This window comes from Budorcas taxicolor, chromosome 1 (assembly GCF_023091745.1).
Source record: "Budorcas taxicolor isolate Tak-1 chromosome 1, Takin1.1, whole genome shotgun sequence".
Lineage (NCBI taxonomy): Eukaryota > Metazoa > Chordata > Mammalia > Artiodactyla > Bovidae > Budorcas > Budorcas taxicolor.
Window position 1 is genome coordinate 28,824,325 of NC_068910.1, and position 18,115 is coordinate 28,842,439.

The window sequence follows — 18,115 nt, forward strand, 5'->3', positions numbered from 1 at the left end:
TTATGAGATTTCTGATATATTTAAGTCGCTGGTGAAGGCAGAGGAATTAACTCTTTGAATTTAGGGATATACCAGTGATTCACAGAGCACATGTCCAAATGTCTCTTATCATCACAGAGAAGGGTCAGGCTTTGAAGGTTAAAAATGTAAGTTTAGCCATCAAGTTAGGAACTCACGTCATATTTATGGCTACTTAGCTAAGTGTCCATGTTCTATCTGGTGTGTTATCACTGTAACTTAGCTGGCATTCGCTCCCTCAGTCATTGTTGTACGTTTAGGAGGTGGGTTTTGGAGAGGTTCAGAGAAGTTGAGTGGCTCATTAAAGATCAGATTGCTCAGCAGTGGCTCAACCAGAAGTTGTGTCCCATTGATGGCCATACTCCTTGAGTCACCACTGAGCAATTCCCAGTTTTCAGGGAAGTTGCCTGGTCTTAGTGATGTGGGTAAGTGCCAGTTAAGGCATTTGCCTCCCCTTCAGTTGGCTTTCAAAGGGTGACTTCTTGTGGTGAGATATATACCTTCCCACATGGAACTAGATAATCTAGATAACTGACTTAATTTTAAGGCATCTTAAAAAAAATTACACGACCCTGCCTTTTAAACTCATTGAGATTAGAAACCAGGTATTCCCAGCACCTGGCACAGGGGAAACCCTCAATAGCCATTTGTTGAATAAATGACCTTTAAATAATCTGATTAAAAGGAATCAGACTGATGAAATTAGGATTACCTAATGCACATTGAGGTTCATGGGCCCTGGATGAGTTCGGTCAGCTTTTAAAACTAAATACCTTGAGGCAACTCTTCTTATTAGTAGTAGTTGAAGCATCAGGTCCTCATTTGAAAAATAAGCTCTTGGCTACCTGTAATGTTCTCACATAAAACTTGACTTTGAGTTTAAAACTTGCTCATGTGACCTGCTAACATTTTGATGTGTAGGTATTTTTGTTTTTGTCGATAGGGTGATAATTGCAGATTCAATTATTTCTAAGAGGAAGTAATGTTTAAAAGATCGAGGAAAGCTGACAATCTGAGAGTCATCTTTAACATGGAAATATCCAGTAGGGTACGGGTGCAGTGAAGTGACTATTTTTCCTTTTTGTTCTTTGAGAAGACTTATTCAAATGTCAATTAGCTGAACCTTGCTAGATTTTTTTTGTGGGGGGTTTTAATTTATTTATATGGGTCTACCGTATAAATATGTAATTTTTTTCCTAATAGGATATTTCAGTAAATGTTTTAAATGATACTGTTGTTGATTTGAAAGTCTGCAGCCTTAGAGTTTGATGACTAGTAATTTTAACTTAAGATGTCTCAAGAATGCTTTACTGTTAATTGAAAGGATTTTTTTCCCCCCAGTATCACAGCCAATGGCTTGTCTTGAGCAGCTAATTAGTGCGATTTTTCCACAGCTGCATTTGCCAAGGCACAAAGGTTTGCTCCTTGTTTTATCAAAAGGATCAGTCTCTCTGGGAATGTTTTAACCTGACAGGCTTTGAATAGCAAGACCATCTATTTATTTATTTATTTTTAAATAGCCTTCTTTTCTGGGTTTAGGAAAGTACGTTTGAACACATACTCAAAAGTGAGAAAATGCATTTTCTTTTGGTGCTCTTTTAGCAGAATCTGAGCAGGTGAATGGAGTGTTTTTGAGAAATGATGGGGTATTTTTATGGTGTAGATGAATGCATGATATGAAAGTAATAAACCGGGTATTAGCATTTTCAGTCTTTGTATATCTATAGGAAACTATAAAGGAAAGAGGGTCTAAGTCTTCTGGGATGCTGAAGACTTCCAAAAGAACCAGTGTGCTGGATAGAAGTCAGCACTTCCCTATCCTATTGTCAAAATGCTGTCTAGGATGGATCTAGTCTCTTCCAGCCAAATGGTGACTTTGATCACTCAAGTCACTTTTTCATGCTTATAAGTTAATTCATGTTCCTCATGTTTTCAAATTCGTGGCATATATCCTGCCACTGAAAAAATATGTTGACATTATCGTTTATAGGGGAAGAGTAAAGAGTAAGAAATTTGCCTATAATCCCACTCCCACTTTGGCAACTCTCATCCTTTTGCTAGTCATGTGTGTATTTGTGTACATATGTATACTCTACTTATTCTAGATTAGAGTGGACATCCACTTTTGATTTTACTTTTTAATTTGTCTTAGGACATGGATTTTGCACTTTGCTATGTGCTGAGCAATTTTTTAAAAAAGATATATTATCAAATCTATATGTATCATAATTTACTTTTTTTGTTGTTTGGCTGCACTGTGTGGCGTGGGAGATCTTAGTTCCCCAACCAGGGATCAAACTCGTGTACCCTGCATTGGGAATGCAGAATCTTAACCACTGGACCACCAAGGAAGTCCATAATTTACTTTTTTTAAACCTGTTTTATGCTTAAATCTTTTGAATGGTTTTATTTATTTCCTCAACTTTATTGAGGTGTAATTAACAAAATTATTTAAGATGTACAATGTGATGATTTTTTACATGTATACATTGTGAAACACATTAATTACCTCACATGGTTACTTACATATTTTTGTGTGTGATGAGAACACTTAAGATCTGCTCTCTCAGAAATTTCAAGTGTACGAGGCAGTAATGTTAATTATAGTTACCATGCTGTGCTTTAGATCCTCAGAACTTACTCATCTTGTAACTAAAAGTTTGTATTATTTAAGTCACATCTCCCCTCATAATTTACATAATCACGCCCATGTTAGGGGACAGAATACTGTGCAATTTGTCAATAGCTTTGTAATGTTAGGTTTTCCACATTTTGAATTATTTTCCTAGGAAAGTTATCTATCGGTGAAATTTCTGAATCAGTTGATAGTATTGTCAACTTGATAATTGATAATATTAGATAATATTGATATTGATAATATTAGAGGATTGTGATATTATATTCCAGCAACAGCTCAGGGTAGCATTATCTTTGTACTTTTTCTTGTAGTAAACATTTTTTTAAGTTTAATCATACCTTTCTAATATATTGTATAATTACAATACATTTAATATATTGTATAGTTTTAATTCACAACCATAAATATATCTCTATACCTTTTTTATGGCTATATATGAACAGCATTATTTTATATGAACTTATCACAGTCTATTGAATCAGGTTTCTGTGCTGAGTAATGAGTCAAATGCTAGTATAATTTTTATTATATAGTTTTCTGGAACTCTGTGAAGGTGAAATGCAAACATTTCTTTATTCTTTAGTACTTTTTTTTTTTAACCTGAAGAATTTGAAAATTTTTATCTTTAAGGAGTTTATAAGGCTGGTCAATAATTTAAAGGCTTTATTTTGCCTTTGTTAGAAGATAAGGATGATATTGGGATTTATATTCAAGGAAAGAAGCTTAAAGGTACAGATACTTCTCTGGAAGAATAACTTTGATTTGAATATAAATACTTCCTAAATATTACTCTTTTTTCTGTTTCCAGGTACTAATTAAGGTTTTATATTCTTGGCCCTAAACTGGTTTTTTTTTTTTTTTTAAGAAAATGATATTACCAGATGCAAAATTTCTAGATAATAGTAATTGCAGCAACAAACATTTATTGAGGCAGTACTGCATAGCGCTCATTGTATTAAGGGATTTGTGTGCATTATTTCATTCATTATTTTGTTTAATCCTCACAAAATTCCTAAGAGGAAGGCCTTTAGAGTATAAATGATACAAAAGACATTTTAAAAGCATCTCCCATTTTGATAAATGGATAAGTAAGTTAAAATATTGTTATTCCTCTTTTTCAGACATGGTAACTAAGGCAGAGAGAGGTTTATTGTTGATGTCATAGATCTAGCAAGATAAACAATAGAAATCTGTATTTAGGAAAATCAAAAAGTCCTTTCTTCTTGACTTGTGACAAGTATTTAAGCTTTTTAAATGATTTTGGGTAGAGTAAACGCCAGCACCATTAGAGGCAGGCCTCATGGGGAACTCATAGAATGCGTGTTGGATAGGACTTGCCAAGAAGAATCAGAAAAGACTGCACAAAGAAACCCAGGCGAAGAAGAATGGAGTTGCCAAACTAACTTGTCTTCTGCCCTCTTTCTTGAAGACTGAGGTTGAGTTCAGTGTTAAGATTCTGGTCCAAAGGCTTCTTTAATGACTTTCACTTGTATCGTAGAAAAATTTCCCCATGATAGAGTTCACCTTTTCTTTGAACTATTGTGTGTTAGTAAACAGTTTAGATATCTTCAAGGAATTTAGATAGTGTACAGGAGTAGTTATTTGGCTAGATTCGACTATAAAAGGAAATCAAGCAAATTATTTTTAAGTGTGAAACTCCGGGTACCATTAAGATCCCTTGCTTCTTGGCACTTCATATGGCAGCACTATATTTGGTGGTGATGAGGAGTAGGCGATATAAAATGTCAAAAAAAATAAGCTGTATGATAAAAATGCCTGGATGCAATCAAGCCGACTTATTTTAATTCAACTACTGATGACTTAAATCCTGTCAGCTCTTGATTTTCAATTAGGTGGAATACTACTCTGCGATCTGATTATATTTTGCACAGGCTCATTTCATAGTTTGGTGCGATTTAGGATACCCCAAAATGCAAATGAAAGGTCTCATTAGGAACTCAATGTGTGTTTTTCTGTTTCCCCATAGCAGTTCCGAGGAGCATCCTGGGGCCTCCAAGCCTCCGATAAGCTCCTCCAGTATGACATCACGCATCTTGCTACGCCAGCAACTCATGCGTGAGCAGATGCAGGAGCAGGAACGCAGGGAGCAGCAGCAGAAGCTGCAGGCGGCCCAGTTCATGCAACAGAGAGTGCCTGTGAGTCAGACTCCAGCCATAAACGTCAGCGTGCCCACCACCCTCCCCTCTGCCACCCAGGTGCCGATGGAAGTCCTTAAGGTATGTGAGTGTCACTTGTTGGTTGGGCCAAGCCTTCTTCTTCTTCAGCATTTTCCATTTTCTAGGTGTTTTATTTGTCTCATCATGTTTATTTGGTTATATTGACCTATCTGAAACATATTTGTAAATGTCAGCTCCATTGATTCCTACATGGCTTTGTATTTCCAAAGAAAGATTCCAACTAACTGTAAATTTAATAGTAACCCTCACTAAATGGGGGAAGAGTGTTGATGTCCCGTGAGAAATTACCAGGAGGTTATAGATGGTTTTTATAATGATATCTTCCCATCTTTCTTTGGGAAAGTTTAAAAATGTACAAGTTATCTGAAATGAACCTCTTCTAATAACTTGTATATATATATATGTATATATATATATATTCCCCCCCCCCTCCCCCGCCACCCCAAATACATTCCATGGCCATTCTTGAGTTTTCTTTTTTCTTGAGTAAATCATCTTGGCTGTAGAATCTGACTTTTAGAACATCTCTTTGGATAGAAAATGGTAGAAGAGTTTAGCTTTAATAACCAGACTGCATAATCTTTTAACTGAAGTGAGTTGTCTGTTTTGGGTCCCTTTGATTTCTTGCTACAGTAGAAACGGCAGGAGCTTGTTAGCATCATTCTATCCGGGACATATAGCTTCCTAATTACTAGGGAAAATTGTAACAAGTCTAAGAATAGAATTCCATCTCACACATGGGTCCTGCAATCACATTGGGAGGTACTCCTTCTTTAAACATTCCAACTCTTGAATGTGACTGATGCAAGTGAAGTTAAAAGAAAAGTAAAGGGACTTCGTTACTTCTTAATTTTTTAAATCCCATTACCTAATTGATCCATCCTGAAGAGTCCGGAGTGTTACTGTTCATTAAACAAAGTGAACTTTACCCACGGGTGATTCATTGTTGGTCTTTGCAATCATTCCTGTGCTCAGAAAAGACATCTTTCACTATTTAAAGTTTACTATGAAAGCAAATGGGATGCTGTGTGATAATTGGGAAACAATCTATGATCTCTACCAGGAAGAAGGAAAGAGATTCTTTAAAAACAAAATTTAAGCCAGTTTTTTTCTTATTTGCAAAGACTCTTGAAATGTAGTGATGGAGTACTGAAACTGTGTCATAGAGACACTAATATTAAAATTCTGTTAGGATGAAAAAGATTGCAATGCTTTAGCAGAAAATTTTACTCTAATACGACTGAAGTTCTGAATATTGCCACACCTAGTGTATATTTTATGTACCCCACCTTCCAAATAAAGGCAAGTTTTTCTCTTGGAAGTAGATTGTACGTTAAACTTTTTGTTCTGCTTGGGTGAAAATTGGCAACCAGTGGGTTTTTACAGACCTAAGGTTTATTTAAGATTTGTCTGCTGTTCACAAGAATCATAATTTTTTTTAGCTGTATCTTAGATTATTTAAAGTTATATGAATTAAGTAATAATAAATTATAGAGAAATGTCTCTTTTATTTACTGTAGTAGTCTATTTTTTTAAGCTGAAGAACAGATTTTAGAAGAGATGACACAGATTTGTGTTAGTAGTGGTTTATGTCTAAATCAAAGGTAATGTTATTAAAGTATAATAGTTGAAATCTATGTTCCTATTAAGGTGATTATATCTGATGAAAGAGAAATTACCTGAGTATGTTGAAACATTATTTCCATTTCATTTGAAAAATGGACATCATTTTTTAAAGTTTTTATTACTTAAAATATGTAATTGTGATATGATTAAAATTAAAATCTATACTAATTGGTTTTAATAATATAACCATTTTTCCTTAAATGTTACTATGTCCTGGTAACACTAGCCCTTAACTCTATCGCTCAATTCAGTTATGCTAGAAATATGTCCAAAGTTAAAACACAAATATATTATTAGAACCCGGTGACTTAATCTAAATAAAAATGAACAAATGGTAAATGTATATTTCATATGGAATTAGTTTATCTCTAACTTTGTATACTTCAGTTATATAAAGTAGCAAAGTATGTTAAGAGGTGTAGGGCATAGCAATATGGGTAAGTTTGGTAGCTGTTTAGACAGATTTTGTATAGTGTCCTTATGTGGAGGACCAAGCAGAAACATGATTCCATATAAGGTGGCATTTTAAGAGCTTCAAATTACATTTTAAAGGAGAGTATCATATACATGATTACTTCAAGTACTTAAGTACTTAGTACTTTATAAAAATAGTTTGCCTATTTTTGGAAGTTTTGTGGATGGAAATATTATGAATCATTTATTACAGAAAGGTAAGTGAGAGAAAGATGGTCATTTTTTTCTTTTCTCTTTTATAGTTTTTAAATCATAAGCATATATTATGAAGTAAATGGTTAATAGAAAAGCAGTTAATTTGCTTAATCTTGACCCACATTTCTATGAATATACATTTTCAAGGAGTAACACCGAGTGTACTGATTTATGCATAATGATACAGATGATATTGAATAGGTATTTTTTTCTAATAGTATAGTCTCAGTAAATTCATCATTTAAGTTTTAAAGATTTAAGTTGCTAGAACAGAACATACCTGCTTCTCAGTGGAGGTAGATGTGTGCAGTCAGACGTCTAGCGTGTGCCAGAGAATCCTGGGTAAATCGCTCCCGTCTCTCACTGGTTTAAAAGAACTTGATAGAAAAATCACACACACAAACCCATGTTACGAACATTTTTGCTGTTGGTGCGTTGAATGATTTTGAAAAGCTCAATTAGTATTTTCTGGTTAATCCCCTTTCTTTTGCAGAATTATGCTTAAAATATGAAGGTTTATAAAGCATGCTTTAAATTGTTGACCTCTTCTAGTAAATTTAGGACTAGTGTTTGGAAGTCATAGGGATTGGAAATTTGCATTACTCATTTCCCATATGGTTGTCATTCAGTCCGTAAATTCATGAAACTTTGCAGGATTAGCCTCTGGTTTCTACATTGATTTAATTAATTTATGATTTTTTTATTCCTATTATTGGTTTTCATTTTAGGTGACATGGAGTGGTTAATTTTATTGTTGTATGTATTCACATAGTGGATATATCCTCTAGGTTTCTTAAGAACAGCCCTATTCAATTGGGTATTGTAATTTAAGGATGCTTCTTTGTCATTAATTAACCAGTATCTGGAGTGCATAATATATATTTCGCAATAGTGAAAATACGCACTCTGTATTTCTCACTGTGGATTAACAAACTATATCATTAAGAACCATTAGTAGAAGTAGTTTCTGCCACAGGTAGTTTTATTGACAAGCAAACCTGAGATCTGAAATCTGACCTGGCTCCTTTTAGACACAAAGAGAGGAACCGGAGATAGGCCTTGTGGACATGGTCTCGTGGCTGAAGAAGCATCACATTATCAACCACTACGTCTTCATCCACGCATCCATCAAGCATGCATTTTCCCTGTCTCATCTCTCTAACTCTGACTGATTATGAAAATACCTGATTGCTCTGATCTTGAACTGGCAGGTTCATCAGAATTGCTCCCCCTCCATGGACTCTGACAGTGTATAGTTGAAAACAAGAGTTTATAGTTTGAAAACATTTATCTATTTAGAAAAGTATAGGGAATTTTCAAGGATTTCCCTCTCTGCCTCCCTTCCTTTTTTTTTTTTTTTTTTGCTTTTTTCTCTTTGGCCTTAGAAAATTTTTAAAGCCAAGGTATTCTCTTGGGAATAAATTGTATATTGAATCTTTCTGTTCTCCTTAGGAGAAAGATTATATGAATTTGAAGGAAAAAAATAGATATTTTTGGTAACTTTAGGATATCTTCTTTTAAATAATTTCAAGAAATTTATTTTTAGATTTTTTTCTTTTTTTCCAAATCATCTCAGATAACCCAAGGAATTAGATTACTGCAGAATGAGAAGTGATGCTTGCTGTTCATCAGGTATTAAAACACATTTTTGCCAGGGCCCTCGATCTTGTGAACTGAATTCACATTGGTAATTTTCGGTGATTGACTTACGGTGTGGCATCTCATTTAAATAGTGATTCTAGCAACCCAGGTTGGAGGGGTGTTCTGCTTTCTTGTCACCCTGTCTGACAACCTATATTCCATGAAATTTCACTAATGGAGGAGAGGGTGGCTGAACGAATTGCTGGCCTTTCTCTGTAATTTATGAAATCTACCTGATGTTGAATTGTCAAGGTATGGCTTATTCTTTAGGTATAATACAGAAACTTGAAGAAGGTGTGTGGAGTTATGAGTGAGTTGGCAGGTTATATTAGAAGAAGGAACGGCTCCCAGGCCCCATTATGCAGTTGATTTTCTTCCAGATTTATTTAGGCAGGAACACAGAACCTTATTAGCATCATATTGACCAAAAGAAGTGGGAAGAGATGCAGTGTGTCTCAGTTCAGCTTGCCTTAATCCCCTTAGTTAGGGAATCTTGCTAGAGGTGCTGACCACATAAGAAAGGAAACCTGAGAATTCTTCTAATCCCATAGTCCATGGGCCAGCATATATTTTTGTTACCGGTCAGTGTGACTTACATGAACATTCTGTGAGCATCAGTTTCAGGACTGTTTATGAACTTTGGTGTCCTTTTGTTTTTGGATCAAACACTGTGTCTACAAGGCCACATCTTCTCTCGGGGACAAAGGGATTCAGTTTCCAGGTTCCACAAACATGTTTTCATCCTCCTAGAAACCTCCTTCCTCTACAGAGCCTTTGAATCTCTGGATTGTTATCACTTTGTGTTCACATAAGGTAATTTTCTTTCCCTGTAAAACTCATTTTTGTTGGAACTCGACTCAGTATTCTGTAATGACCTATATCGAAAAAGAATCTCAAAAACAGTGGATATGTGTATGTGTGTGTGTGCTCAGTTATGTCCGACTCTTTGCAGCCCTATGGACTGTAGCCCATCAAGTGCTTCGTCCATGGAATTTTCCAGGCAACAACACTGGAGTGGGATATATGTATATGTATAAGTGCTTCACTTTGCTGTACACCAGAAACTAATACAACATTGTGAATCATCTATACTCCAATAAAATAAAACAAAAATAATAGACAGTACTTGTTAACTGGGAGCTGATCTAAGCAGTGTGGAGGGAGATCCAGCAGGACACTAGGGCGCAGCTTTCCTGACTTCTGCTGCTTTCCCTTTTGTGGGAGCGAGGTCTGAAGAAATGTATTAGGCAGTTTTGATCAGGCAGATGTAAACCCTATCTGTATTTGTTCACCTTTTCAGGTGAAGTGAGACACATAGTTTCTTTTCTTTCTGAAAGAGAAATATCTTGTCTGTACTTTTGAGAATATTGCTTTAAACTTCCTGTTCCTTGGGCAGAATAGGGACTTCTTACCCTGTGTGCTGGAAACACTTAGATCATTCTGGTGATACGTGTGCTCCAGTTTGCCTTGGCAGTGCCTGGCGACCCATTTGCTTCCCATGCAAATGTGATGCCTACCATACCACCGTAGGTAAGGAGTTAGTAATCTACGGGCTGGCACAAGAACGTTCTCCATAAAGTTGCCTTACATCGGGGAAATCTAAATCTAACTTAACCCAGGCTAAGTAGGGCACCCACCTCAGTAAATGTGCATTGATTAACCTCGGACATCTTTTCTGCCTCCGCTGCTTTTAGTAACTAGGAATGAGCAGTGAATCCTGGCTGAAAGAAAATCATCTTTGCTTAGATTTTTAGGCCTGGCCCACTTGAAAGAGCAGCCCTGTGGGGAGCAACTATGTAAAACAAAACAGTCAGCCTTGAAATAGCTAAGCCTACGAATTAATTCCACTTTTCTGGAAACACTGAAATATCAGCTGTAATTCCATATTCATTTGGTAATGTGCATGCATGTGTACATGCTAAGTTGCTTCGGTCGTGTCCAACTCTTTGTGACCCTATGGACTGTAGCCCACCAAGCTGCTCTGTCAATGGGATTCTCCAGGGAAGAATACTGGGGTGGGTTGCCACGCCCTCCTCCAGGGAATCTTCCCAACCCAGGGATTGAACCCGTGTCTCTTATGTCTTCTGCATTGGCAGGTAGATTCTTCACCACTAGCATCACCTGAAAAGCCCCTCATTTGGTAATATTGGCACACAAGATGGAAGTGATTTCTTCCACTATGAGCGCACAGCCGTTTTTATGTGGCTGAGGGATATCATAGAATCTGGGTGGTGCGATCTCAGGGTGTGGGTCGGGTCAGCCGTGTTCAGTGGACATCTGAGCCATGCAGGTTTCGGAGGAGGGTCACCTTCTTTCTAGGGCCAGGGATTTTTCTTCTCAGTGGGCTAGTTTGCCGTCACTGAAGTCACCTTGTGGGTTTACACGAAGGGCAGCTGCTTAGCCCCTCTTTTTCTGCTGGTGAAAGAAGCCATACTGATAGGTGCAATCTCTTCTAATTTACACAGTTCTCATAATCCTAAAACTGGAGGTCCAGGGCCTTGGAGTGAGAACTGAAAATTGGAGTGGGCCTTTTGTTTCTTTTAATCTACCTTTGAATGGGAATTTCTTTTCAATATGATATGACGTGTATTTCTTAACTGGGCTGATATTGTCTCCCAGGGGAGCAAAAATTGGCTCTTGGAAGGCAAAAAATATAAGGTGTTATAATAGTTTGTGATCCTCTAAAGCAGGAGTCCCCAGCTTCTGGGATCTAATGACTGACGATCTGAGGTGGAGTTGGCATAATAATAATGGAAATAAAGTGCACAATAAATGTAATGTGCATGAATCATCCTGAAACCTTCCCCTTTACCTTCCCACTCTTGGCAAAATTATCTTTCACAAAACTGGTCCCTGGTGCCAAAAAGGTTGGGGACCGCTGCTCTAAAAAGGCATAGTACATAAGCAGATATCCAGTATATGTACCTGTTACAGTTTTCTTGGTTGGGGATTAGGGGAGAGGTAATTAGGGGGAACAAGAAGGTCTAAAACATCTGCTTAAGCGGGTGGTGATGAAAAAACAAAAAAGATTTGAGAAACATTCCTGGTTCTGTGCTGAATTCCTGTTTGGCATCTTTCTTAACTCCCCTCTTTGTGTTCTGTTTAGAAAACACTTAGGCTCTTATGGATGTACCGCCTGCCTTCCAGCTAGTCTGTTTCTCCCAGAGAACTGTTAGACTCACAGTCATGGTTGGCATGTCCAGCATCAGGCAGTCGTTATTAGTGTCCCCATTTCACAGACGTGGAAACTGAGGTGAAGGGGTCAAATAGCTCATCAGAATTGGGTGAAACAAGTGGTACAGTCAGGATTTGAACTCAGTTGGATTTCATGGCACTAACTGCTTAATCATTGGTGGTTGTTCCTCTCCTAGAGTGAATGACCTGAAAAAGTTTAGGAGGCAGAAGTAGCAGTGTTTAGTTTCTTAAGTGGCATGGTAACCTGGTACCTGCAGCAAATATTGGAACTACTGGTGTAACTGATACTACCTAAAGCAGCTTCGAGGAGGACAAGCAGTGACTGCACAGACATTAATTATTGGCTGTATGAGATGCTAAGCTGAATCCTTTATGTCAGTTATATTACGTATCTCTCTAGCAGCCCTGTGGGATAAGTAGGATAAGCCCAATCTTCCCCATGGGGAAACTGATGCAAAAAGAGATTGTCACTGAAGTCACACAGTTAGACTCCTCAGCCTACGTTGCATGCATGTGTGCCCAGTTGTGCCTGACTCTTTGCTACCCCATGAACTGTAGCCCACCAGGCTCCTCTGTTCATGGGATTCTCCAAGCAAGAATACTGGAGTGGTTGCCATGCCCTCCTCCAGGGGATCTTCTGACCCAGGGATCAAACCTGTGTCTCTTGCTCTCCTGCATTGGCAGGCATATTCTTTACCACTGTGCCACCAGGGAAGGCCACCTTATCTACTTATCAGCTTACGTTATCTGCTTATAACCACATACCTTGCTTCCTGTCTGTTTCCTACAAAGTTCAAGTACAGCCTCTAAACATTTCAAAAAATCACCAGTAACAGACTATGTTAGAGCCAAGTGGGAGGTCAAAGAGAAACTACAGAGGAGTCTTTCAGGCTTAATGGAAGGACACATGATCTTAAGCGTTTGAAATTAGTAAGGGGACATCCATATGGAATAATTAAAGTGTATCCCTGAATTGCCACTATATGCCAGATGGCAGACCTGGACTATAGAAAAATACTGCCTAGCCAGATCGACCACTGTGGTAATTTATGGTTTCATTATAGTCATCATTATTGGTCAGAATATTGAGATATTCTGTAACAACATCGAGAAATCATAACTCAAGATGATTTGCATTCGAAAAAATCCTGTCGGCCAGGCTAATCTTATTGCCCTATTTCATATCTTTCATAGTTCTGTGTCGATAATACATTTATATTGTTGTAAAGGATTTTTGAAATACCCAGTTTGGTAGAGTCAGTACATGTGTTTTAATATTAATTTTCTGCTGGGATTATGGTTGCATTTAGAATTTTTCTTCCCCGACCTCACTGCAGTATTATTACTTCTGTTGTATTTTAGCACTTAAAACTGGAACTTCAGTTCTGATTGTTTTTCTCTTTGCTTTTAAGTGAATAATGTTAGCTGTCATAAATTTTATATCACTGTATGTTAAGGTCATGAATCTTCTTCACAAATGTTACCTATGTAATCCCAAAAATTAAAAAAGGGACTTAGATTTGAAAGACCATCTTCTATAGGTATGCTCTTGAATAACAGAGATGGTGAACACGTGTAAGCAAAATCTAAATTTAACATTGTCCTACTAAAATAAGGGGGTGGGATCTGTGTTTAAAAATATGTAAATTAGTAAGTGGTTTTGCACAAGGTTAGAGCTGCAATCAGTTAGTATCTTGGCTCTTGCCCTGAATATGTCTCTTGTTATTGACTTCTTTGAGCATCAGCCTCAACTTTAAGAAAAATTTAACTCCCAACAATACACTAGTCTTTCAGACCTTGTTTATAAAGTTAGATGTTTTTTCCTGTTAGTTTATAGTTTTGCAAAAATGAGATGAATTAAAATTGGAGCATATGAAGTAGATAAAATAGGAAGTTATTAAAGTAGAGAATGATCCTAGAAAAAGAGTTGTAGTCACTGTTTTAAAAACTAGAGAATATTCTAGAAAAGGACCTAGATTGTTTTATACCAAATTGTTCTTACTTGTTACGTCTGGAATGAGTTTTTGGATTGGAGATGTTGGTGGTCAAAGGCTTTGTTTACTTATTTTTTTAACCAAGAGGGTTAAAGATGTGTATGTATGCATATACATTCTTAATATAATTAAGTGGGCTTCTAATGCATTTTATTAGGAGTCTTAGGGAAGTTTTTTTCGCCTATAAGTCTTTCGAGCAACCCAATTCTTCTGTTAGGTGAGTTTACTAGACATGTGCACATTGCATAACTCCCTGTTACATGGTGTTCCCTAAAGGAAAAATAGCAAGGTGTGAGGATCCTGAAAATTAAGTTAATAAAAAGATTTGAATAAAAAGAATGTGAATAAGGGATTCAGGATTGGGAACTCATGTACACCCGTGGCGGATTCATGTTAATGTATGGCAAAACCAGTACAGTATTGTTAAGTAAAATAAAAAAATAATAAAATAAAATAAAAATAAATAAAAGTTAAGAGGCCCAACATGAAAAGCAAACTTCAGATTTCTACTACCTTACCACCAGACATAACTTTGTCATAATCTCCCCTGTTGGCCTGGCATTTTGTATAATTAAAATTTAGGAGCTAGAAATTTTGTTAAGACTTAATTAGAAGCGACAAACCAGAGACATTCCTGCTGGTTAGGAAAGGCTTAAGAAATTCTTATTGGCTAAATTACAAATATGTAACATTTTTTTCAGAACACTGCATGGTAGTTCAGACTGCCTAAAGGTGACAAGATTAGGTCTGTTTTTCTAGTGAAGTAGTAAAAATTAGATTAATAAGTACCAGGCAAAGAACCTTTTCTTTTTTTTTTCCCCGAAAGGAATCCTACCTTGAGTACTTCTGGCTGTGGTGATCGGTGCTTTAATTAGCCACATGTTCTTTTTACCTCCTGGGAAATAAGTATGGGATAAAGTTGGGGATCAAGACATAGACGCACATTGACTTAGCACACGCCGCTAAGTAATTCATCAAGGAATGTTGGTAATTAGTCCTGCCTCTTTCAACTCTTGGCTTATTTCATAAAACCAGTTGATTTAAAATAATGCCTGCTGATTTATTACCAACACATTTCAAGACTGAGACTTGGCTCTTAACAAAAGCAATATTGTGCAGTGATGGAAACGCGCCCTCTTGTTTTTGTGTTTTTACAAATTCTGAAGTCCCCTATTAACTTTGTTGCATTTTCTTTTACCCTATTCAGCATTTTCTTGGGCTTTCTTTTGTCTCTTGGTGAAGAAAAGGGGGGAGCAAATTAGAAAAAAAAAATCCAGGCTCTTAGAGGTTTTGAATGTGAGGTGCTTGTCAGAGTATATTGACTCAGTGTGATTTGATGGAATTTAATTTGAATCCTTCGTCTGGTAAGACAGGCTGTCGTGATGGCCTTTGGTCCTCCTGCATTGTTAAGTGTTTGGTGATATTTATGACAGCCAGGTTAATCTTAAAAGATTGAATATATGAGAAGTACAGAACCTTATGACTTCAGCCTTGTAACCTTGGTATCCAAACACTGCACTAAGTTATTCTCTGGATGCCAGATTCCCCTTAATGCCAGCTGATGTACTTCATTATGCTTTGAGATGTGACTATAATCAGCATCCTTGTTGAAAAATCTGGGATTAGATTAAATGACTCAAAATTGGAGCATATGAAGCAGATAAAATAGTCTCCAATACTTAACTGGGTGACCTTAGACACATTTCCTGTTCATTCTGGGTCTCAGTGTCCTTATCTGTGAAATAGAAGTAATAGTGTCTGACCTGGAGAATTTTTGTGAGGGTTAAATGAGATAATTCACCTAAAGCAGCACTATCCAATAGGATGTGAGCTGCATGTATAAATTTAAATCTTCTAGTTGTTGTTTAGTTGCTAAGTCGTGTCTGACTCTTTGCGATCCAGTGAGCTGTAGCCCACAGTAAAAAGAAAGTGATGACATCAGTTTTAATCCTGTGTATTATTTAATTCAGTATATCCAAAATGTTATCATTTCAACATACAATCAGTATAAGAATTACCAAGATTTTTGCATTCACACTTTTTTTTCTATATTGTCTTCATACTAAGTCTTCAAAATCAAGTGTATATTTTACACCTATAGAGACATTGCCATTCAGATGCTACATTTTCATTGAATTACTCCATCTGTTTTGATTTTATGAGATTTACAGTTGAAAAGCTAGATTCCTATCCACTCACTGACTTCCAATAAATAAGTTGAATATAAATCTTTAAATTAAAATGAAATTCTTAAGGAATTTAAAAATTTTTGAAATTCTTTAAATTTTAAAGAATTTTTAAAATCCTCCTCACCCTGGCCACATTTCCAGTGCTCAGTAGCCCATGTGGCTGTGGCCTCTGTCTTAGTACATATCTAAAGCATTTAGTGCCATGTTAGGTAGATGGAAAATGCTCAATCAAGGATTCTGCTGTGTCGTTGTATAATAATGAATAATATTGATACAGTAATTATTACTGCCAACTCCAAGTTGCCATCTTTATTTGCTGCCATTATACCTATGCAACACGATTGCTTTCCCACTGCCTTCCTCCCCACCAAAGAAGATCAAACCAGTTTTAGTCATTATTTTCATTCTCACAACCCTTTGGAGCCCAGGTTAGCTGATGTATCTCAGATGTGGCTGATATTTTCTGTCAAAACATCCTTTCCCAGGAGGGCACAACAGAGTCACCCTTGGAAATACTGCATTTGGATCCATCTCTGCCAACCACCTTCCATTCAGGCCTGAGCCGTGACAGCTCTTAACTTGTTAGTCACACATCTTACTCAGACTCTCAAAATCCAGTTTCTTCTCAAACCTACACACATCACACTTAAATAGCACCTGTGTGGTGTGTTAAAGCTGACTAAAGCCTCAGGAACATATAAGCATCTCATCAGTGTTCGTGGTACAGAAAGAGACATTGAAGGAAAAGGGTATCAATTAATCCTAGTTCTTCTTTAAATATATATTACGTAGTAGCTCAATGAACAAGTAAGATGTTGAAACCTACTTTTTTTTAAAAGGAGTTTTATACATGATTTTTATTTTTGTTAATGTTGCTAAGGATGTTTCTTTTCTCAGTTAACTTGCAGTATATTTTAAGAATTTTCTGCATAGCTGATAATTCCATGAAACGGTTTTTTCTCCTTATTTATCAGGCACCCAGGATTTCTGTTTTGATACTAGTTTCTGACCATTTATTAAACCAGAAAAAAAAACACGTCTAAAATGATAATTTATATATTTTTAGATACTTTGTTATTCTTAATGCAAATAATGAGTTGATTATACTGGAATTAGTAAACTCTGTTGGAAAGATTTAATGTGTTCTTCATATAAAAACTAAGAGCCTATAAAGTTGCATTTTTGTTCAGTTGCATAAGTGAGAAAGTCAAAGGAGTAAAAATGTTAACCATGCAATGAGCTCCAGAAAGAAAAATCTTTCTGTTGTCAAAAGTTATGATTTCCTGAGTTTGGAGTTACATATTATCTTGATGTTTATCATTTATTTATTACTTATTATTATTATCTTAATTTTAAAATAATATAAGTTAACAAACATGCATGGCACTGTCATGTTGATTTCAATTTTCTCAGTAGCTCTCCAACTTTATATTAATATCGTATACCCAAAGAATTTTTCCAGCTCATTAATTACAAAACACTGATGGAATTCATAATACAATGTTAAGAGTATGGGATGTCGTGCTGATTTTTACTGACACTTAGGACCCCTAATGTCTCATAGACAGGGGAGTTAGGACATTCTGGGAGGATATTTCATTTTGATGTAAAATTTTCATTCAGCTTGACATGAAGCTAAGGTGTATAGAACTTAACTTTAAAAGGTGTTTTTGGGAAAGTTTTCTATAGCTCTGCTGCTGCTGCTGCTAAGTCGCTTCAGTCGTGTCCAACTCTGTGCGACCCCATAGACGGCAGCCCACCAGGCTCCCCCATCCCTGGGATTCTCCAGGCAAGAACACTGGAGTGGGTTGCCATTTCCTTCTCCAATGCATGAAAGTGAAAAGTGAAAGTGAAGTCGCTCAGTTGTGTTCGACTCTTAGCGACCCCATGGACTGCAGCCTACCAGGCTCCTCCTTCCATGGGATTTTCCAGGCAAGAGTACTGGAG

The 18,115-nt window shown here is 36.6% G+C and overlaps 1 protein-coding gene across 1 annotated transcript in view; it reads left to right on the forward strand.

The window, feature by feature from the left end:
- Positions 1–18,115, forward strand: part of MITF (melanocyte inducing transcription factor) — a 229,850-nt gene that overhangs the window by 131,886 nt on the left and 79,849 nt on the right. The window contains exon 2 of the mRNA XM_052638090.1: positions 4,644–4,893. Within this exon, the coding sequence (XP_052494050.1) occupies positions 4,644–4,893 (250 nt within the window). The remainder of the gene's footprint in view (positions 1–4,643; positions 4,894–18,115) is intronic.